The sequence below is a fragment of the Heptranchias perlo genome, chromosome 3, assembly GCF_035084215.1.
Source record: "Heptranchias perlo isolate sHepPer1 chromosome 3, sHepPer1.hap1, whole genome shotgun sequence".
Classification (NCBI taxonomy): Eukaryota; Metazoa; Chordata; class Chondrichthyes; order Hexanchiformes; family Hexanchidae; genus Heptranchias; species Heptranchias perlo.
This window is the reverse complement of record NC_090327.1, coordinates 17,076,807-17,100,661: the sequence shown is the minus strand read 5'-3', so window position 1 is coordinate 17,100,661 and position 23,855 is coordinate 17,076,807. Positions and strand designations below refer to the sequence as shown.

Here is a 23,855-nt window from a genome sequence, read left to right as displayed (position 1 = left end):
TCTATTTTCAGGAATGCATAATTACATGAGTACCTGCATATCTGAGGCTAATGTGTCGTATGTATTTTTCAGGCAGTGCCAGTTTTGCCTGCCCAAAGTGAATGCCACACCAGGGAGACTGTAAGCACAATGCTTAGCTATCTCTGTATCAACAGTCTGGGCACGTGAAGGATCAGTCATTGAAAGGTATTGATCCAGCAATGCTTGTGGGACAACATCCTGAAAATATTGAGGAAGAGAAAGAGTTAATAAAAGATCAAAAATCTTCCACATCTTGTAACACAATAATAAAGAAAGTTATTAAGTTTTATCGCACAAGGCAGGTTTGCAAACACTCACCATTTATGCCTCATTTCCCCATCCAGCCGCTCCCTACCCTCCCAAATCTCCCTTTGCCATTCCTTTCCTGAAGTTAGTTACTCATGCTGGTGTACAGTTCCACAGGTGCCTGTTAGTTCCCTGGTACTTTACCTAATTAGCTATGCTTCATATGCGAAGCTGGATGGTGAGCTTTAGTGGGCTATTTGACGATAGTGGCATTACAACTAATCTTGATTTTATCTTTACCTGTGTGTAAACATGCACACTTTCACCATGAGGTATTAACAGTAACCAATGATGGCAGCAGTCCCTGATCAATATCCAACCCAAGGATATTGACTAATACAGCAGAGACTATAAGCCAAACCCAGGACCTTCATGATCCACAATAAAGGCTAACTTTAGAAAATCATTTTTTTTTTCTGAAGAATCAGTTGGAACATTTATTTTCTTCACCACGGAATTCTTATTTGTAATGAAATTTACATTTCAAAAGGGGTGCAGAATTTTTTTTTAAAATTCATTCAAGGCATGTGGGCATCGCTGGCAGGGCCAGCATTTATTGCCCATCCCTAATTGTCCTTGAAAAGGTGGCGGTGTACCACCTTCTTGAACCCCTGCAATCCGTGTGGTGAAGGTTCTTTCAGTGTTGTTAAGTAGGGAGTTCCAGGATTTTGACTCAGCAACGATGAAGGAACGACGATATATTTCCACGTCAAGATGGTGTGTGACCCGGAGGGGAACGTGCAGGTGGTGGTGTTCCCATGCGGCTGCTGCCCTTGTCCTTCTAGGTGGTAGAGGTGCTGCAGTGGATGGTACACACTGCAGCCACGGTGCGCCGGTGGTGAAGGGAGTGAATGTTTAAGGTGGGGGATGGGGTGCCAATCAAGCGGGCTGCTTTGTCCTGGATGGTGTCGAGCTTCTTGAGTGTTGTTGGAGCTGCACTCATCCAGGCAAGTGGAGAGTATTCCATCACACTCCTGACTTGTGCCTTGTAAATGGTGGAAAGGCTTTGGGGAGTCAGGAGGTGAGTCACTCGCCGTAGAATACTCAGCCTCTGACCTGCTCTTGTAGCCACAGTTTGTGTGTGGCTGGTCAATGGTGACCCCCAGGAGGTTGATGGTGGGGGATTCGGCAATGGTAATGCTGTTAAATGTCAAGGGGAGGTGGTCAGATTCTCTTGTTGGAGATGGTCATTACCTGGCACAAATGTTACTTGCCACTTATCAGCCCAAGCCCGGATGTTGTCCAGGTCTTGCTGCATGTGGGCACAGACTGCTTCATTATTTACTGTATCCATTCCATAGCTGTCTACCTCAAAACCTTGAAAAGTGGATAAGACTGCACCTCTCTTTGCATAACTATTGCCTAGAGACTACCAGGTTTTTAATGCGTAAAGCACTGTTCCTGGACTACTTTCAAAACATGTGAAACACTGCTACTGGACTACTTTCCGGTTTAAAAACTTATGAAACATCTCATGTTTACAGTATTGCAAAGCACCACTGCAGAAATACTGGACAAGTTTCAAATCCCTAAAGAAATTTAAGAGGTCTGGCTCTTCAATTGTCATTCAAGTTTCCTTTTGTCTTCGATACGGTCAGTTAGCTCTTCTACGTAATTGTTTTATTTAAATAAGAGAGCTTATGTAGGTAGGGTGAACATGGCAATATATTTAATGAAAGCTACCTTTATAAACAAACTGAACTTTCTCAAAATGATAAGTAGGGTGTTAGAAAACCAGAGCAAGCATTAAATCCTGTATTTGCAATTCAAAAATAAAGTCAATTAGCAGGAAATGAGCACTATGCTCACAATGATTCCACTGTGAAAGGCATGGAAATTAGAAAGAGTCAAATTGTCACATGAACCACAATGTTGTTCACAGTACATTTCTGATCTTAGCTTGCCATTACGACGCCATGAGGAGAGATAAACTAGGGAGGCATATCATGCTGGAATGCTCCTGAAATCATCTCCGGCGCATTGGCAAAGGGCTAGGAGCAGGGAGTGATGCACAACATGGGAAGAGAAAGAGTTACGTGAAGAAAACAGATAAGTGCCACTATTTTTGTATTATTTTGCAAAATAATGGATATTATTCTACTTTGCTTTCGGCATACTTGCTGATGTGCAAACTTAGTGAAAAATACATGATTAACTTTAAATAAATGAATGTATGTGTGCAGTGGAAAGTTTCCAGTTTTAATAAAAGAGCAACTACAATTCAAAAATAGGATGTTTAAGGGCCTACTACCCAACCTGTTAACAGTTCCTAACATGCCTTTTAAACAGTAACAAGTGTCAAAATGATTAAATAGGTGATTCATGGCTTCTTATGGATGTAAAACGTTGACAGAATCAGAAATAATATCCGGTGCTGGATGGAGGCTAGACATTATTTTTTAATAACCTCACGTGCAATGCCAGACTTTTTAAACCAAAAAAAAGCCTCACGAGGACAAAAAAAAACAGAATAGGGCCTACTCCAAACAAGATTCCTATTAACAAAGGCCTGTTCAAAAGAATTGAAAAAGTTTCTTATCCTGTTAATTTCTCACGTTCCTTCCTGAAAGTGTTGATTGCTTTGCTGGGTCTGGGTCTAGGTCTATGAGCTCCTTTTAGTACCTTATCCAAGTGGCCATTATTCACATACACTTTCAGCTGGGATTGCTGGACAGCAGTCGCTGATTCTTCCCTCCCTTATCCAGGAACTTAGATTGATTGTCCTGTCCTTATCTCCGCTCCAGCTGAAGTCAGCTAACTCAGCACAGATCAGGGACCTCACTGGTCTGTATGGCTGAGCTACTCACTGAATCAACTTGCAAAGCCATCAGGGCAAACCCAGAATTAAGACCTTTACAAAACATATGAATTAGGAATTAGAATCCATAGTAAGCGAAAGTTCTTCAAACAGAACTTCTTCCTTCATTAGAATTAGATCTTTGATAGTAGCAACATGCATATAATGTACACTTCTTGCACAGCATGCACATTTTAAACTGCACCAATTACTCTGGTACTCCCATTACAGATGAGAGGCCTTTAAGGTATGCTGCTGTAATTCTGCATTAATATTGCTTGAGAGCACTCCATTAATGGCTAAGTGTGTAAATGCACCACACATTATGGCAGACAGACATGCTGACACAGAAAATTCAATCCTTAATCTATGCTTAGTTGGCTGATCTCAGTTAGGACATCAATAAAGAAAATTAAATTCTCAGTTCCCCTAGGTTGGGAGGGGGAACAAGAAAAAGTAGCTAGGGATCCTGCTCCAAACTGCTATCGAAAAGTGTGCATGTGCAAATTTCAGGTAAGACCAAGACTGGTTTCAGATGTGATGCCTTCATGGTCAAAAAGCCTGCTGGCTTATACATTAAGAATGGTCAATTGGACGAGACATCACAAGACTGTCAGCACCTGTGGAACACTAATCTACCATAAATGCCTTCTGCAGATGAGGGGGAGAAAAGTGAAAGAAAGATTTGTGTCCCCCACAAGCCACATCACACCAGTAATCGGGCTAATTTCTGGATGGACAAATTAAGATGGACCAAATAGCCTTTCTCATCCACAATTATTTTGTGATTATAAATTACATCAGGAAAGAAGAGATTTGCACATTAGTATCAGGACGGCACAGAGTCTGAGAGGAGGGCAGTAATCAAAACTACTAACATGTAAGACATGCAGCAATGTACATCACACTGTGCAACTGAAACAATGAAGAAACAGAACACTGGAGGGGACATTGCTGCCTTTACCAAAGAGTCTGATGAGAAGTACCTCCCAAGTTCATCTGGGCTTTTGTGGTTTATCACTTTATTGGAGTTTGGGAAATAAGCAAAATGCCACTGACTTGGCATACTTCTGTCTGTACAAGTTTCCTTGTGAATCTGATCATTAACTATGGAATTAGGGTGGGGTGGGGGGGGGGAAAAAAGTGAATTAAAATTGGTTTGATGGGAGAAAACAGGGAGTCAGAGTTAAGGGCCGTTTCTTTTTTTTATAAAAGTGGTTGGAAGTGGGTAGTGATGTCCCACAGGGTTATATTCTGGGGCCACTTGTGTTCACTGTTAACAATTTGGATATAGGTCTAGGAGGAAGTGATGTTGAAATTTGATATCAAAGTAAGAGGTATAGTTAATTCTTTAGAAGACCAAAGGAAACTGCAACGGGATATTGATAATACAGGGGAATGGCTAACAAGTAGCAGATGGAATTCAATGTCAGTAAGTGTAAGGTAGTGCATTTTGGTTAAGAAAATAGCAGTAATTATACCCTGAATGGAATATGTTCAATGCTGTGGCACAGCAGAGGCATTTGAGGCTACGGGTTCACAGGACATTAAAAGCAGCGTTTCAGGTCAATGAGGCTGTAAAAATAAAGCTAATGGAATTCTATGTAAAACCTTAATAAGACATCAGTTATAGAGTACTGTGCGCAGTATTGGGCTCCATACTACAAGAATATTATTGAGGTTTTGAGAGAGAGGGTTTGAATGCAGATACACTAAGATGCCGCCGGGTATTAAGAAAGTCAAAAACCTGCATTTAGATAGCACCTTTAATGTAGTAAAAATGTCCCAAGGTGCTTCACAGGAGCGTTACAGACAAAATTTGACACCGAGTCACATAAGGAGATCTTAGGACAGGTGACCAAAAGCTCAAAGAGGTAGGTTTTAAGGAGTGACTTGGAGGAATTCCAGAGCTTAGGGCCTGGGCAGCTCTGCTAATGGTGGAACGAAGAAAATCGGGGATGTGCAAGAGGTCAGAATTGGAGGGGCACAGAGATGTTGGAGGGTTGTACGGCTGGAGGAGGTTACAGAGATAGAGAGGGGCGAAGCCATGGACGGATTTGAAAACAAGGATGAGAACTTCAAAATCGAGTCGTTGCCGGACCAGAAGCCAATGTAGATCAGCAAGCACAGGGGTGATGGGTGAAAAGGACATGGTGTGAGCTAGGATACGGGCAGCAGAGTTTTGGATTTGCTCAGATTTAAGGAGGGAGAGAGGCCGGCCAGGAAATCATTGGAATAGTCGAGTCTGGAAGTAACAAAGGCTTGGATGAGTGGAGGCAGGGACAGAGTCGGACGATATCACAGAAGTGGAAGTAGACGGTCTTGGTGATGGAGTGGATATGGGTCGGAAGCTCAGCTCAAGGTCAAATAGGACGCCGAGGTTGCTAACAGTCTGGTTCAGCCTCAGACAGTGGCAAGGAGGGGGAATAGAATTGGTGGCTAGGGAACGAAGTTTGTGGCGGGGACCGAAGACAATGGCATCGGTCTTGCCAATATTTATTTAATTGGACAATCAGCATGACAAATCAGATGCAGTGGACGGATTGACAAAGGTGGTGGTGAAGTGGGCCAGGGTGTCATCGGTGTAGGTGTGGAATCTGACGTTGTGATTTCGGATGATGTTGCCGAGGGACAGCACATATTTGTTAATTTCCTGGAAAAAGTGTGGATGTTTACAATCATGCAAGTCTATCTTATTTTCAACTGATGAGATGGAGCTATTTACATTCCAGTGAGAATAAAGTATATGTGGTGCAACATTGTCACCTACTGGTGTAGTAGCATACAATACACAAGGATCACATGGCAGCAGTCTTAGAGTTAACAGGTTCAAAGCAAGCATCTGACATTGCTTAGGAATTGTCTATCAGATGTATCTATATGAGTGAGCTTTAGGTATTCTAGGTGTGAGTATATAGATGTATTGATTGCATGTTCTACTCAGTATCTTTAACTAATAAACAGGTCAGATTTATCACTCATGGATTTTCAAATCGGTTTCTTAAATAAAGGATAAGAAATGAGTAGGAGCTAGCGTACTTGGCCTGACCCAATATAAAATGCAACATGGTTGGGCCGAATGGCCTGTTGCCATGTATTGCTGTGCAGGTCACAACTGCACAGGTTGTTGTGGTATATATCCACTGCAAAACAGGTGTCCAATATGCCAGACGAGGTGAGAGGAAATAAATTACACTGATTTAGTGTCGCCTTCAGTGTTACTGTTAGGAATTGGTTAACCTGTCAGTCAATTTTAAATACCTGAACTTTAGATTTTTTATCATCATCAAAACTGCTGCTTTGCCTCCGACACAAATCACCTTGGATGAACTGAAGCCTGCCTTCCAGGTTCTGTTGAGGGAAGCAACACTGAGTGAAACAAACCCGTATTCGAAGTGGAATTCAACAAGCTGAACACGTTAACACAAAGGACAAGCCTACATTACAAAAGTCTGTAGGTATTAAACCAAGCAGTTTAGTTTTAAAATTGTTTCATATAACCACTCAAGCCACAAAAGTATCCCATTCCTGGCTCTTTCAGTAGAACCCCAGTTTACCAAAGTGAGGAGTGATTTGGTGTTCCACAAAGTCAGGATTTAAAAAAGTTAAATAAATGTTACAAACAAGCATTCCACAACAAGATGGCTGCATTTTGCCTGATATTAAAAACTGTGGGTAAGGGGTGTTGTTTCTCAGATGTGGTCTGCATACAATATATTAGAACAAATGCAAAACCTCTGCATTTTATTAGAGTGGAAGTTTTTTTTAACCTTTTCTAATGCTCTAAATTACAAGCTTTCAACAAAATTTAAGTTTTCATTAAAATGCATTTAAAAAGTGAAACCTGTAGATTCGTAAAAGGATAACTATAAAGAAAGTAGTTTCTTCATGATTTTTTCACCCCACTTTACATTCTTTGCACCAATGGCCGAAGAAGAATGGTAGAGAACTTAATGCTCTGATTGTTTCACCGAGTACCACAGATCAACCTAATTTCACCCATTTGCAGATATTCACTGCCTGTCCACATTGATGTTCCCCTGTCTGCTGAAGACAATTCGCCTTCCTCTCAGAAAGCAGGAAGCATGGGTGGAATTGGCAATGCCAGGTTTTAAGAACATAAGAAGCAGGAGCAGGAGTAGACAAAACGGCCTCTCAAGCCTACTCCGGCATTCAATCAGATCATGGCTGATCTTCAACCTCAACTCCACTTTCCTGCCCAATCTCCATGTCCCTTGACTCCCGTAGAGTCCAAAAATCTATCAATCTCAGCCCTGAATATATTCAACGACTCAGCATCCACAGCCCTCAGATAGAGAATTCCAAAGATTCACAACCGAGTGAATAAATTCTTCCTCATCTCAGTCTTAAATGGCCGACCCCTTATCCTGTGACTATGCCCTCTAGTTCTAGACTCTCTACCCTGTCAAGCCCACTCAGAATCTTATATGTTTCAACGAGATCACCTCTCATTCTTCTAAACTCCAGACAGCATAGGCCCATTGTATTCAACCACCCCTCATAGGGCAACCCTCTCATCCCAGGAATTAATCTAGTGAACCTTCGTTGCACGGTCTCTAAGGCAAGTATATCCTTCCTTAGATAAGGAGACCAAAACTGTACGCAGTACTCCAGGTGAGGTCTCACCAAAGCCTTGTACAATTGTAGTAAGACTTTTGTACTCCAACCCCCTTGCAATAAAGGCCAACATGTCATTTACCTTCCCAATTGCTTGCTGTACTTGCATGCTAACTTTGTTTTTCTTGTACCAGGACATAAATATTTAATAGTTTCTCACCATTTAAAAAATATTCTGTTTCTCTATTCTTCCTACCAAAGTGAATAACCTCACGTTATAGTCCATCTGCCACCTTCTTACCCACTCACATAACCTGCCTTTATCCCTTTGCAGACTCTTTGCGTCCTCCTCACAGCTTACTTTCTCACCTAGCTTTGTATAGTCAGCAAACTTGGATGGATTACACTCGTCCCTTCATCCAAGTCATTAATGTAGATTGTAAATAGCTGAGGCTCAAGCATCCATCCTTGCGGTACCCCACTAGTTACAGCCTGCCAACCTGAAAATGACATGTTTATCCCTACCCTCTTTTATCCATTAACCAATCCTCTCTGTGCTGATGTTACCCCCAACCCCATGAGCCCTTATCTTGCGTAACAACCTTTTATGTGGCACCTTATCGAACGCCTTTTGAAAATCCAGATGTACTACATCCACTGGTGGCCCTTTATCTACCATGCTAGTTACATCCTGAAGGAACACTAATGAAATTGTCAAACCCTTCCATAAAACCACACTGACTCTCCCTGATCATAGAATCATAGAAAGGTTACAACACGGAAGGAGGCCACTTGGCCCATCGAGTCCACACTGGCTTTATGCAAGAGCAATCCAGCCAGTCCCACTCCCCCGCCCTTTCCCCGTAGCCCTGCAAATTTTTTCCTTTCATATTATGATGTTCTAAGTGCCTTATTACCACTTCCTTAATAATGGATTCCAGCATTTTCCCAACTACGCTAACTGGCCTGCAGTTCCCTGTTTTCTCTCTCCCTCCTTTCTTGAGTAGCGGGGTTACGTTTGCTACCTTCCAATCTGCTGGGACCATTCTAGAATCGAGGGAATTTTGAAAGACCATAACCAATGCATCCACCTCTTTTAGAATCCTTGGATGTAGGCTTTCAGATCCAGGGGATTTAATCGGCTTTTAGTCCCCTTAGTTCCCCCTCTATTTCTGGTGTGCTTTTTGTGTCTTCTACTTTGAAGACAGATACAAAATATGTGTAACAACTCTGCCATTTCCTGATTCCCCATTAAAATTTCTCCTGTCTCAGCCTCTAGGGGACCAACATATACTTTTGCTACTCTCTTCCTTTTTACATACTTGCTCTTACAATCCTTTTTTATATTTCTTGCTAGTTTACTTTCATATTCTATTTTCTCCCTTTTTAATCAATTTTTTGATCATCCTTTGCTGGTTTCTAAAACTCTCCCAATCCTCAGGCTTACTACTCTTCTTGGCAACATTATAGGCCTCTTCTTTCAATCTAATACTATCCTTAACTTCTTTAGTTAGCCACGGGTGGATAATTTTTCCCGTGGAGTTTTTATTTCTCAACGGAATGTATATTTGTTGAGAATATTTATTTAAATGTTAGCCATTGTTTTTCAACCATTTATACCCTTTAATTTAAGTTCCCAATTTACCTTAGCCAACTCGCTCCTCATACCTATGTAATTGGTTTTATTTAAGTTTAAGGCTCTAGATTCGGACTTAAGTACATCACTGCCAAACTCAACGTGACAGTCTATCATATTATGATCATTCTTCCCCAGAGGATCCTTTAGTGAGATTACTAATTAATACTCATTACACAATACAAGATCTAAAATAGCCTGTTCCCTGTTGGGTTCCATGATGTATTGCTCTGGGAAACTGTCTCGATTGCATTCCATGAACTCGTCCTCCAAACTACCTTTGCCAATTTGACTTGCCCAGTTTATATGAAAATTGAAGTCCCTGGTGATTACTGCATTACTTTTGTTACAAGCTCCTATTATTTCATGATTAACACTCTGTCCAACAGTATAGCTGTTAGGGGATCTATAAACTGCTCCCATTGGTGTTTTCTGCCCCTTGTTATTGCTCGTTTCCACCCATACTGATTCTACTTCCTGATCTTCCGAGCCACGATCCTTTCTCACCACGATCCTCATGTCATCCTTTATTATTAGGGCTACACCCGCTTCTTTTCCATTCTGCCTGTCTTTTCTAAAAGTCATGCACCCTTGAATATTTGGTTCCCAATCTTGGTCACTTTTCAACCATGTCTCTGTAATGGCTATTAGATCAAGGCCATTTATCTTTGTTTTCCTTGCTTCAACATGATACAGTTTGATTTAGCAAGGTGCTCCATTAGGTGCCAAGAGAGGGAACTGCCAAACACACCAAGCAACTGGATTTGAGCAATAGATGACTCTGGTAAATTTTAATCACATACTACTCTCGACTTGGTTACCAAGTGGTCAATGAAGCGCTTAATTAAAAATCCTCCCTTTCTTTAAACACATACATTAAGGTTTTCATAAACCGTTCTGCACTTTAAACTATTTGTTATAACCTCACCGTCTCAAAATAAGTGAACACCCTGTCATCTGGTGTCATTGTTGAAAAGAGAGACGTATTCTGTGTTTGGTTGGTATTATACACTGCATCACTCACACAGTCTTCCTGTTAAAAAAAAAAAGAGAAACATCCAACAAACGTGAAAAAGAGTTCAACAAACAATTCTAAACGTACAAATTTAGAAGACTAAACACTATTCAAGCTTTCAAATTTCTCAGCCTAACAAAGTACCTAATAATTTTTTTTTTGATGGGGAGGTGTGGAGCAAGGAGAAAGAACAGATTACAGGCAAATCACTGCACCTTTATTCTGAACAGATATTGGTTTTGATCACCGAATCAGCTTACATTTGATTGTAACTTGAACATGTCTAACTGCAAGTAAAGCAATTTCATCCAACATTAAGGGTGCAACTCACTGAACATTTTGACAAGCTTAGATCACAGTACAGCATTTCAAATTGTGATCTGAAGAATAATCGATATTCTGAATTAGTTTCTGAACCAGGCGCCTTCTATTAGTTTTCAACTGAAATTCAATGTGGAAAATGTAAACTACTACATACTAAAAGAAAAATGGGCACCATATGTACCACATGAAAATGGTGTGCAAACACACTAGACTCGGCGTTTAACGTAGTCAGTCAACGCAAAGCAGCAACTAAAACAAATTCTGAACTACATACCCAAAACAGTCAGCAGATTGTCATGGAAAATTGCTCTGCAAAGACTGCACCTTGAGTACTGCATCCAATCTTGGTTACAGACACAAGGAAAACATTGAAGCCCTGGAAGTGGTTCAGAGAAGGCAAACTCCTAGCATCACAGGGTTCATTTATGAGGAAGGACTGGAGAAGCCTGGCTGTTCTCCTTGAAAAGAATTGTAAGAGGAAACCCCACGGAATTTTATGAATTAGTAAACAGTATAGAAAAGAAAACACAGATCATCACTTGAAATTAACCTGCAACAGGAGGTCAAGGGGACACCGGATCAAACAGTGAAAGGCAAATTTGGGATTGATGTCAAATGAGAAAAAATCCTGCAAATGCTGGAAATTTGAAATAAAACAGAAAATGTTGGAAATACACAGCAGGTCCATCAGTGTAAGAAGGGTTGAGGTTTTGGGCGTAGGCACTGTGTCAAAACTCATCATCAGTCTGAACCAAAGAACAGTACTTCCTCTTTTCAGATGCTGAGGGATCTGCTGTGTATTTCCAGAATTTTCTGTTATTATTGCTGATACCAGGAAGTTCTTCACACTGCAATCAACAGGTGAAATGGATTTCTGGAGGGAACTACAGGTTGGTTCTGGATAGATGATCAAAGAGTGGCCTCCCTCATGCATATCTATCTTGTGATTACTTATTAACTTATTGTTTACTGTATGGTCCCAAGCACAGTCTGATTTAACACCAGTTTAAATAAGCAAATGATTAAACTTTCTTTGTGTTGTGTTAAAGTTGCTCTACTTAACACACAAAACAGCCTCATACTATAGCAATTGAGCTTTGGTCAACTGTCAATGATTTAAAAACAGTACTATTGGCTAAATCTACCAAAGCATATAAATCTCTAAAGACCATTAGGGCTATCCTACCTCAACAGTAGCTGAAATTTCAGCAGTTAAAGGCACATCATCTTGGTCAACATTTATGCGGTCAACTATCACAGGATCTGCTTGCGACTCTATTCGGTTGTTCACCGGATCCATTAATGTTTCTTCCTCAAAGTCAAGAGTGGAAGCTCGGAGGGCAGCAGTTAGAACATCCACTTGTGCTGTTGGACAAAACAATACATGTAACTTTCCCACTCTCTAAATAATGTTGTGATTAACACAGTCATGTCTACATAATCTTTAGAAAGACGGATATGCTCAATTTTTAAAGTTAATACTTGTGTTAATTTCATAATCTGTAAAAATATATTTATTGACAAATATCTGAAACAAAATTTCAAAGATATTGCTGATAGATTTTTGTAAGGATTCCATTTCACTCCTAACTTGTACCTTGTAGATGATGGGAGGTTTTGGAGAGTCTTTGCCCAAGAAAACTAGCCTTCAAACTACTCTAGTAGCCACGGCATTTATGTGGCTGGTCCAGCTGAGATTCTGATCAATGGCGACACCCAGGATGTTGACGGTAGGGGACTCAGCGATGGTAATGCCATTGAATATTAGGGGGAAGGTGGTTCGGCGCTCTCTTGTTGAAGATGGTCTTTGCCTGACAATCACGTGGCACGAATGTTACTTGCGATAGATCATCCCCCAGCCTGCATATTGCCCAGGTCTCACTGCATGCGGGCACAGACTGCTTTATTATCTGAGGAAGTACGAATGGGGCCGAACACCCTGCTCCTAACCTTATGATAGGGGGAAGGCCATTGATGAAGCAACTGAATTTGGCTGGGCCACAGACACTGTCCTGGGGCTGAGCTGACTGGCCTCCAACAACCACAACCATCTACCTTTGTGCCAGGTCCAACTCTAGCCACTGGAGAGTTTGCCCCCTGAACCCCAATGTTTCAGTTTTACTAGGGCCACTTAATGCCACAATCAGTTAAATGCTGCCTTGATGTCAAATGCAGTCGCTCTCACCTCGCCTCTGGAATTCAGCTCGTGTCCATGTTTGGACTTAAGTTGTAATGAGGTCTGGAGCCAAGTAGTTCTGGCAAAATCCAAACAGAGCATTGGTGAGCAAGTGCTGCTTGATAGTAATATTGATGACTCCTTCCATCACACTACTGACGATTGGAAGTACGCTGATTGGACAGTAATTGGCTGGGTTGGATCTGTCCTACTTTGTGTAGACAGGACACACCCGGGCCATTTTCCACATTTTTGGGTAGATGCTGATGTTGTAACTGTACTGGAACAGCTTGGCTAGGGGTGCAGCAAATTATGGAGCACAGGTCTTTCTATAATAGGTCACCCTATTATAGAAAGGATATTATTAAACTAGAAAGAGCGCAGAAAAGATTTACTAGGATGCTACCGGGACTTGATGGTTTGACTTATAGGGAGAGGTTGGATAGACTGGGACTTTTTTCCCTGGAGAGTAGGAGGTTTAGGGGTGATCTTATAGAAGTCTATAAAATAATGAGGGGCATAGATAAGGTAGATAGTCAAAATCTTTTCCCAAAGGTAGGGGAGTCTATAACGAGGGGGCATAGATTTAAGGTGAGAGGGGAGAGATACAAAAGGGTCCAGAGGGGCAATTTTTTCACTCAAAGGGTGGTGAGTGTCTGGAACGAGCTGCCAGAGGCAGTAGTAGAGGCGGGTACAATTTTGTCTTTTTAAAAGCATTTGGACAGTTACATGGGTAAGATGGGTATAGAGGGATATGGGCCAAGTGCAGGCAATTGGGACTAGCTTAGTGGTATAAACTGGGCGACATGGACATGTTGGGCCGAAGGGCCTGTTTCCATGTTGTAACTTCTATGATTCTATGATGCCTCAGCTGGGAAGTTATCGGGGCTTGCAGCCTTTGCTGTGTACTCAGTCGTTTCTTGATGTCACATGGGATTAAACGAACTGGCTGAAGGCTGGCAGCTATGATGGTGGGGACCTCAGGAAGAGGCCAAGAAGTCCACTCAGCACTTCTGGCTGAAAATGATGGCTTAAAATGCTCCAGTCTTGTTTTTTGCACTCACGTGCTGGGCTCCGCCATCTTTGAGGATGGGGTTGTTCATGGAGCCTTGTCTCCAGTTAGTTGCTTAAATGTCCATCACCATGACTGAATGTGGGATGGCTGCAGAGCTTTGACCTAAATGACTCCAGCAGCATCAGTGTAGTGTGGACATCAAGTGATGCCCCAACACAACATCTAGGCTCACAAATTGAGAATGGCCTCCTCAGAAAACAGTTTGGTGGGAGGGGGAAAAAAAAAAAAGAAATCCAAATATCTCCCACAAAAATCACAAAATACTTGTCTCTCTATCTACGCAACAGGACAACTTCTTCAGCTCTGCCCTGTTCAAACATTTATGGGGCACTGCACTTTTAAAGCATAGGGCAAACTTCAAAATTCATGTACAGCAAGCATATTCTTACAGTATAATCTTTAGCACATAATTCAACACACACACCTTTAACAACAAATTACACAATTTGAAGATGCAATCTTTCCAAGTGCCAATAAAAATGTAAAATTGAACACTGCACAGGCAGACACATAGTTTAGCACACTTTGGGTGTGTTTTAAAATTTGTGCTCAATCCTGAGTATGTATCTTGCTTTTAAACACTTCAATGGGCTTTGCATCCATGGATTTCTGAAACACTGCATTCCACATAATTCCACCCTTTGAATGAACAAATTACCACTGGATTTGCTTTTAGTTCAAATTCGAAGATTATGTCCCCTTGTTCAGAATTCCCCAACTAAAGGGAAAAGCTGTTCCCAATCTACCCCAGCAAATCCCTTCATTAAACATCTTAAATCAAATTAACCCTTAATCTTCTCAACTCAAGAGAATATTACTCTCCTTAGAGCAGAGAAGGTTGAGAGGAGATTTGATGGAAGTGTTCAAAATCATAAATAAAGAGAAACTATTCCCATTGGCAGAATGGTTGAGAACCAGAGGACACAGATTTAAGGTGATTGGCAAAAGAACCAAAGGAGGCGTGGGAAAAACTCTTTAAAAAAATGCAGTGAGTAGTTATCATCTGGAATGCATTGCCTGAAAGGGTGGTGGAAGCAGATTCCATCATGGCTTTCAGAAAAGGAACTGGACTAATATTTGACGGGAAAAAATTTGCAGGGCTACGAGGAATGGGACTAACTGCATTGTTCTTACAAAGAGCTGGTACAGGCTTGATGGGCCAAATGGCATCCTTCTGTGCTGTAACGATGCTATGACTCTATGAAGTTTACTCAATTTATCATAACTCAGTCCCATCGTCCAAGGTATCGCCTGGTGAATTGCTCAAAACTGAATATTCCAAATGCTGTCTCACTAGCACTTTGTATAACTACAATATTCCTTCTTGCTGTTATATTCTAAAGATATAATGGAGTACATCATCCCATAAGCCATTTTCACTTTCTGAACCTACGAGTTTGATTTTCACGACTTATGTACCTGGAACCATAATCACTTTGTTTATCCATCCCCTCAGGGATTCCCAGTAAGATTAAACTACCAACTGCAATTCTTACAGTCAAAGTATTGTATTGCACACTTTGTTTTGTTGAACTGCATGGGCCATCATGTGCTTCATCTCTCCATTTGCTTTTGAGTGGAGTAATTTAAACACAATAATGGGAATTTTAAATTTGAGGCATTAGGGGGCTGGAAGCCATTGTAAGTCAGCGAGGACAGAGATGATGGGCTAACAGGACTTGGCATGGAGTTTTGGATGAACTGAAGTTTACAGAGAGTGGAGGATAGGAGGCCAGCAAAGAGAGTATTGGAATAGTTGAATCTGGAGGTAAAAAATAGTTGAGAGTTTCAGCAAGGATGGGCTGAAGCATAGGTGATGTTGGAGATGAAAGAAGACAGAAAGCATTTGGTTGGCTCGACGTTGAAAAAGGAACCAGAGGTTTCAAGCAGTCTAGTTCAGCCTGAGATAGTGGCCCAGAGAAAAGGGGGGGGGGTGGGGGGGCAGAGTTGGCAGTGAAGGAGTTTGTGGCAGCAGCCGAAGATGATGGCTTGGGTCTTCCCAATGTTTAGCTGGAGGAAATTGCAGCTCATGCAAGACCAGGTGTCTGACATGCAGTCTGACAACACAGAAGCAGTGGAGGATCCGATAGGTGGTGGAAAAGTAGAGCTGGGTATCGTCAGCGTACATGTGAAAGCTCATCCCATGTCTGTAGATGATGTTGCCAAAAGGCAGCATGTGGGTGATAACGGGACCAGGATACAGCTTTGGGGGACTCCTAAGGGGACTGTACAAATGCTGGGATAAGAAGCCATTCCTGGAGATGGTCTGGCTACAGGGGGATAAATAAGAGTAGAACCGAGCGAGAGGAGTCCCACTGATCTGGCCAACAGAGAAATGCTGGAAAAGCAAGATGTGGTCAACCGTGTAAAAGGCAGCACAGGGGGAGAGGAGGGATAATGATGTATCTCCTAAAGTACACTTTTTAAAATGGACATTTTTCCATTGTTCGGCAAAAATTTGTAGGAACTAGCGTAATACTTCCACAAATAGTGGCAAATATTGCCGGTTAAACGCTCATGACTGAAAAGATTTTACTGAATAAGATGCATAAGCTTCCCATATTTAATTTAAAATTTGGTGTGAAAAGCATAGTTAATTTAAAGTCAATTGCTTGATAAGACATTTAACTTAGTTATTAAACATCACAATTTTTATATTCTACCCAACTTGAAAATAATTTTCAAATTGTTTTTTTTGGATGGAGATGAGTTGAGCAAAGAAAGACAAGCTTTAATACACCAGTAAGTGATCACAGCTAAACTGCCATTTTTAACTACATAGGGTTGCCCTTTCATTATAGAATTGACTTCTATTAAGTCATGGTGCAAAAGTACTGCAAGGCCACTTTTGTAACTATGGTTCTCAAAAAAAAATGATCAGCCAATAAAGGTAGCATCAGATATTTACAAGTGGTGAGGAGGGAAAGAGGTTTAGTTTGTTAAACTGTTTTGGTTACATGCTAAATTTTTAACATTTCTCCCCATCAAATTAATTCTAAACTTGAATTTTAAACTGGATTTTGAACTGGGGAGAACCGGCGTAAATATTTTTTTTGAAGAAAGTAAGTTCAACAAACTAACTTACCTACAATTTTATGTATAGCACAGAAGTTAGTAAAATATTGGAGCAGAAATGTTCAAAATGTTTAAGGTTGGGGTCACAAAAACAAAGTTACTGCCTCATTAGACGTTTGAAAGGACTGATGTTTAATATCACGTCAATGTACCTTTTACATCCGGGTCATCGACATGCGGTTCTAAGTTTTCCAGCATCTCTTCCAGTTCTCTTCTGGTAGCTGTGCTGAAGTTTGGACAGCCCGATGGCGCTTCTGCCAGTGTTGGATCTTTGCTTTCATGCTTATCTGGACACTGTGGCTGCTTCAGTTCCAAATCAAGATCTATTGTAGGAATAGGAGTCCTCCAGTAATGGAATGAGTTGTACATGTCCTCCAGAATGGCTGCATTTTCTGAACTGGACCCATATTCCTGTGAAGACGGTGCTGAATTTGTGCTGTCTGAATTTGGCAACTGATGTTTGCTTAAAACTGTGTTTCCTTCAGATGATCCAGATTTAGTACATACATAAGAATCAGAGTCTGACTGTAATGATGTCACCTGGGCATGACTGACATCACTACTACATTCATCACTATTTAGTTCATCTTTTGGAGAGAGCTCAGCTGCTGCATTCACTGATTCCATAGTACAACAGCTAAAGCCTGTAGTTTGTTGTTCCATTTCAACAAGTTCCACAACTCCATCGGTGACTTTTTCTGGTTCTGCTGCACATTTTGCACTAAGATAAAACATAAAAGTTATTTTATTTCAACAAAAATAGCCAAAACCTAGGTCAAATAAAGAAGTGTTATTTCAGTGCTTAAATCATTCTAAGAAAACTGAATGAGGCACATTAGAATTTTTAGCTTTTAAGTTTATGGACAGCTTGAAAGCATCAAATGATTCAAAGACAGCCTCTGGGTGGAAAAAAAACTGCAGATTTACAAATCAACCCACCAATAATGCAGGCTGCTGTGAGATTAAAAGGAATTTCTAGCCTACAAAATTTGAGAATTTCCTTCCAGTCCTAGAATTTAAATATGTAACTGGAAACTGAACCAGTAAAGATGTGCTCACCACTTAGTTTCTTGTAGAAAGAGTAAGGTAGATAAGGTATTTGTAGTTGGCATGTATTTTTTAGTATGACCAGCTTTCCTTCCATTTAGGTTTTTCAAGCAATACACTATTCTCCATTAACAAGCCAAATTTCTAAAAGCAATCTAGGACATTTTACCCATTAGGTTTTCTTCTTGCAGCAATGACAACATTGCTTATACAATGAACTCTGGGCATAAATCCACTTTCTGCTATTCAGCAGCACTGCGCACTGGCATGCCAATGTGCAACATTACCTATCTAGTCGTGATACACTCAGTTAGTACAATGGATTGAGGGCCACATTGCTGCAGTTTGAAATGGGTGGGTACATCACTATTTGCACTGAGCTAACACTACACAATTCTGTGTTAAGTCACTAAAACTATCCATAAGCAAAAGATTGTGGTCATGGAGCAAGGGGGGCTTTTTTTCTGTTTGTGAAAGCTTTGTATAGTAGGGTGGTGACCATAAAGGCCAAATTCACATCACCAATTTTCAGGTTCAGGTCCAGCTCCCACCTTCATAAACAGCACCCAGCACCCACTTCTCCTCCTTCCAACAGCTCATCTGCTGCAGAAAATCTCATGCATGACTGTCACCGCCAGACTCTACTATTCTAATGCTCTTTACCTAAGGAAGGATATACTTGCCATAGAGGTGGTGCAACAAAAGGTTCACTAGATTAATTCCTGGGATGAGAGGGTTGTCCTATGAGGAGAGACCGAGTAGAATGGGCCTATACCCGCTGGAGTTTAAAAGAATGAGAGAGGATCTCATAAGAACATAAGAACATAAGAAATTGGAGCAGGAGTAGGCCAATCGGCCCCTCGAGCCTGCTCCGCCATTCAATAAGATCATGGCTGATCTGATCCCAACCACAAATCTAAAGAACACAAGAAGTCGGAGCAGGACCCGGCCACATAGCCCCTGGGCCCTCTCCGCCACCCACAGGGCATTGACCGATCCGAACTCAGCTTCATGTCCAATTTCCTGCCCGCTCCCCATAACCCCTAATTCCCTTTACTTCTAGGAAACTGTCTATTTCTGTTTTAAATTTATCTAATGATGTAGCTTCCACAGCTTCCTGGGGCAGCAAATTCCACAGACCTACCACCCTCTGAGTAAAGAAGTTTCTCCTCATCTCAGTTTTGAAAGAGCAGCCCCTTATTCTAAGATTATGCCCCCTAGTTCTAGTTTCACCCATCTTTGGGAACATCCTTACTGCATCCACCCGATCAAGACCCTTCACAATCTTATATGTTTCAATAAGATCGCCTCTCATTCTTCTGAACTCCAATGAGTAGAGTCCCAATCCACTCAACCTCTCCTCATATGTCCGCCCCCTCATCCCCGGGATTAACCGAGTGAACCTTCTTTGTACTGCCTCGAGAGCAAGTATGTCTTTTCTTAAGTATGGAGACCAAAACTGTATGCAGTATTCCAGGTGCGGTCTCACCAATACCTTATATAACTGCAGCAATACCTCCTTGTTTTTATATTCTATCCCCCTAGCAATAAAAGCCAACATTCCGTTGGCTTTCTTGATCACCTGCTGCACCTGCATACCAACTTTTTGATTTTCTTGCACTAGGACCCCCAGATCCCTTTGTACTGCAGTACTTTCCAGTCTCTCGCCATTAAGAAAATAACTTGCTCTCTGATTTTTCCTGCCAAAGTGCATAACCTCACATTTTCCAATATTATATTGCATCTGCCAAATCTCCGCCCACTCACCCAGCCTGTCTATATCCCCTTGCAGGTTTTTTATGTCCTCCTCACTCTCTACTTTCCCTCCCATCTTTGTATCATCTGCAAATTTTGATATGTTGCACTCGGTCCCCTCCTCCAAATCGTTAATATAGATTGTAAAGAGTTGGGGACCCAGCACCGACCCCTGTGGAACACCACTGGTTACTGGTTGCCAGTCCGAAAATGAACCATTTATCCCAACTCTCTGCTTCCTGTTCGATAACCAATCCTCCACCCATGCCAGAATATTACCCCCAATCCCGTGATTTTTTATCTTAAGTAATAATCTTTTATGTGGCACCTTGTCGAATGCCTTCTGGAAGTCTAAATACACTATGTCCACTGGTTCCCCTTTATCCACCCTATACGTTATATCCTCGAAGAACTCAAGCAAATTTGTCAGACATGACTTCCCCTTCATAAAGCCATGCTGACTTTGTCCTATTAAATTATGCTTATCTAAATGTTCCGTTACTGTCTCCTTAATAATAGACTCCAAAATTTTACCCACCACAGATGTTAAGCTAACTGGCCTATAATTTCCAGCCTTCTGCCTACTACCCTTTTTAAATAAGGGTGTTACATTAGCAGTTTTCCAATCTGCCGGGACCTCTCCTGAGTCCAGGGAATTTTGGAAAACTATCACCAAAGCATCCACAATCCCTACTGCCACTTCCCTCAAGACCCTAGGATGGAAGCCATCAGGTCCAGGGGATTTATCCGCCTTGAGTCCCATTATTTTACTGAGTACCATCTCCTGAGTGATTTTAATCGTATTTAGCTCCTCCCCCCCCCCCCCCCCCCCCCGAGAGTCCCCTGTTTGTCCAGTGTTGGGATATTCTTAGTGTCCTCTACTGTAAAGACTGAAACAAAATATTTGTTCAGCATTTTTGCCATCTCCATGTTTCCCACCATTAATTTCCCGGTCTCATCCTCTAAGGGACCTATGTTTGCCTTAGCCACCCTTTTTCTTTTTATATAACTATAGAAACTCTTGCTATCTGTTTTTATATTTTTTGCTAATTTATTTTCATAATCTAACTTCCCTTTCTTAATCAATCCTTTAGTTACTTTTTGCTGTCTTTTGAAGAATTCCCAATCTTCTATCCTCCCACTAAGTTTGGCTACCTTATATGTCCTTGTTTTTAGTCGGATACTATCCTTGATTTCTTTACTTAGCCACGGATGGCTGTCATTTCTTTTACACCCTTTTTTCCTCAGTGGAATATATTTATTTTGAAAGTTGTAAAATAACTCCCTAAATGAACACCACTGCTCATGTACCGTCTTACCCTTTAATCTATTTTCCCAGTCCACTTTAATCAATTCCGCTCTCATACCATCATAGTCTCCTTTATTCAAGCTCAGTACGCTTGTTTGAGAATCAACCTTCTCACCCTCTAATTGGATATGGAATTCAACCATGTTGTGGTCGCTCGTTCCAAGGGGATCCTTAACTAGGACATTATTAATTAATCCTGGCTCATTACACAGGACCAGGTCCAAGGTTGCCTGCCCCCTTGTAGGATCAGTTACATACTGCTCAAGAAATCCATCCCTGATGCACTCAATGAACTCGTCCTCAAGGCTGCTCTGCCCAATTTGATTTGTCCAGTTAATATGATAATTAAAATCCCCCATAATTATGCCTGTTCCCTTATTACATGCCCCGACTATCTCCTGATTAATACTTCTTCCAGCAGAGTTGCAACTATTAGGAGGCCTATATACTACGCCCACTAATGTTTTTTTTCCCTTATTATTCCTTATCTCCACCCAAACTGTTTCATTATCTTGATGCTTTGTCCCAATATCATTTCTCTGTATTACAGGGATTCCTTCCTTTATTAACATAGCCACCCCACCTCCCCTTCCTTCCTGCCTGTCCTTCCTGATTGTTAAATACCCTGGCATATTTAATTCCCAGTCGTTGTCACCCTGCAGCCATGTTTCTGTAATGGCCACAAGATCATACCCACACGTAGTTATTTGTGCCGTTAACTCGTCCATTTTATTACGAATGCTACGTGCATTCAGATAAAGAACTTTCAAATCTGTTTTGTGACGCTTAGTTCCTGCTTTTTCCTTTTTTAACACTTTACCTATTACTCCACACCTTCTGTCCCTTCCTGTTACGCTTTCCTCTCTCTCCCTGCTCAGGTTCCCAACCCCCTGCCACTTTAGTTTAAACCCTCCCCAACAGCACTAGCAAACACTCCTCCTTGGACAGCAGTCCCGGCCCTGCCCAGGTGCAGACCATCCGGTTTGTACTGGTCCCACCTCCCCCAGAACCGTTTCCAGTGTCCCAGGAATTTGAATCCCTCCCCCTTGCACCATTCCTCTAGCCACGTATTCATTTGAAATATCCTCCTATTTCTACTCTGACTAGCACGTGGCACTGGCAGCAATCCTGAGATTACTACCTTTGAGGTCCTATTTTTTAATTTACCTCCTAACTCCCTATATTCTGCTTTTAGGACCTCATCCCCTTTTTTACCTATATCGTTGGTGCCTATGTGCACCACGACAGCTGGCTGTTCGCCCTCCCCCTCCAAAATGTTCTGTAGCCGCTCCGAGACATCCTTGATCCTTGCACCAGGGAGGCAACACACCATCCTGGAGTCTCATTGAAACATACAAGATTCTGAGGGGGCTTGACAGGGTAGATGCCAAGAGGTTGTTTTCCCTGGCTGGAGAGTCCAGAACTGGAGGGCATTATCGCAAGATAAGGTTGTCAGCCATTTAAGACTGAGATGAGGAGAAATTTCTTCACTCGTGAATCTTTGAAATTCTCTACCCCAGAGGGCTGTGGATGCCAAGTCGTTCAGTATATTCAAGGCTGAGGGAGAGATTTTTGGACTCTAGGGGAATTAAGGGATATGGGGATCGGGCGGGAAAGTGGAGTTGAGGTTGAAGATCAGCGATGATCTGATTGAATGACGGAGCAGGCTCAAGGGGCTGTGTGGCCTACTCCGGCTCCTATTTCTTCAGTTCTTATCTTCTCTGCTGGCCGGCCTTTCAACATCCACCCTCTGTGACTTGAGCTCATCCAAAACTCTTCTGCCTGTTTCCTTTCCTGCATTCATCCGTTACCCATGTACTCACTGGCTCCCGGTTCCCCAATGCCTCAAATTTAAAAAGGTCATCCTCTTTAAATCCATTCATGGACTCACCCTCCTATAAATTCTATAGCACTACAAACTCCCTCCCCCACTTCTCTGCTCCTCTGACTCTTGTGCATTTTTCCTCCTTTTGATCCACCATTGGCACCAAGCTCTGGAATTTCCTCGAAATCCCTCTGCCTCTCCACCTTCCTCTCCTCCTTTAAGTTCAACGTTGCGTTTGAAATGGAGAAACCTGTATCAGCTACTAAGACTTTAAATTTATGTAACGCCAACTGCAACAGGATGAGACAGTGACTGCACAGTAAATTGGGCACATTTGTTAACAGATAAAACGACAGATCAGTGGGAGGTGTTCAAAAAAGAATTTAACATGATACAGAACCAGTTTATACCCCTAATGGACAAGAGCTCTACCTGCCAAAAAAAATCCATGGACGACAAAACAGGTAAGGGATAACATAAAAGTAAAAGAAAAAGCATACAAAAATGCAAAAAAAGCACAGATCCTGACGACTGGGAGATTCAAAGAATAGCAAAGGGTGAAAAAACAGGCTACAAAAGGAATATGAAAAGAAACTTGCAAGGGATATCAAAATCAACACAAATTTTTACAATTTTATTAGAAAAAAGTGGTCAAGAGCAATGTGGGCCTCTTAAAAACTGATAATGGTGATACTGTAAATGGAAATAAGGAAAGGGTGGACACATTAAATAATTACTTTGCGTCAGTATTTACAGTAGAAGAGGATAGCATGCCGGACACCCCAAGGAAACTAATTTTGAATTAGGGACAGGAATTCACCATAATTAATGTAAGCAAATTAACAGTTATGAAGAAAATAATGGCACTAAAGAGTGACAAATCCCAGGACCAGATGGTTTCCATCCCAGGGTTTTA

At 41.6% G+C, this 23,855-nt stretch overlaps 1 protein-coding gene across 5 annotated transcripts in view; it reads right to left on the bottom strand.

Moving 5' to 3' along the window:
• ppp4r1 (protein phosphatase 4, regulatory subunit 1) overlaps positions 1 to 23,855 on the bottom strand; it is a 92,032-nt gene that overhangs the window by 16,665 nt on the left and 51,512 nt on the right. For all 5 annotated transcript variants that reach the window (XR_010960140.1, XM_067978340.1, XM_067978332.1 and 2 more), the window contains 5 exons: positions 17,156 to 17,724; positions 11,864 to 12,042; positions 10,267 to 10,371; positions 6,386 to 6,475; positions 34 to 219 (listed from right to left, as the gene is read on the bottom strand). Coding sequence is in view for 4 of the 5 variants with exons in the window: in XM_067978340.1 (XP_067834441.1) it covers positions 34 to 219; positions 6,386 to 6,475; positions 10,267 to 10,371; positions 11,864 to 12,042; positions 17,156 to 17,724 (1,129 nt within the window). In the remaining variant the exon portion in view is untranslated. The remainder of the gene's footprint in view (positions 1 to 33; positions 220 to 6,385; positions 6,476 to 10,266; positions 10,372 to 11,863; positions 12,043 to 17,155; positions 17,725 to 23,855) is intronic.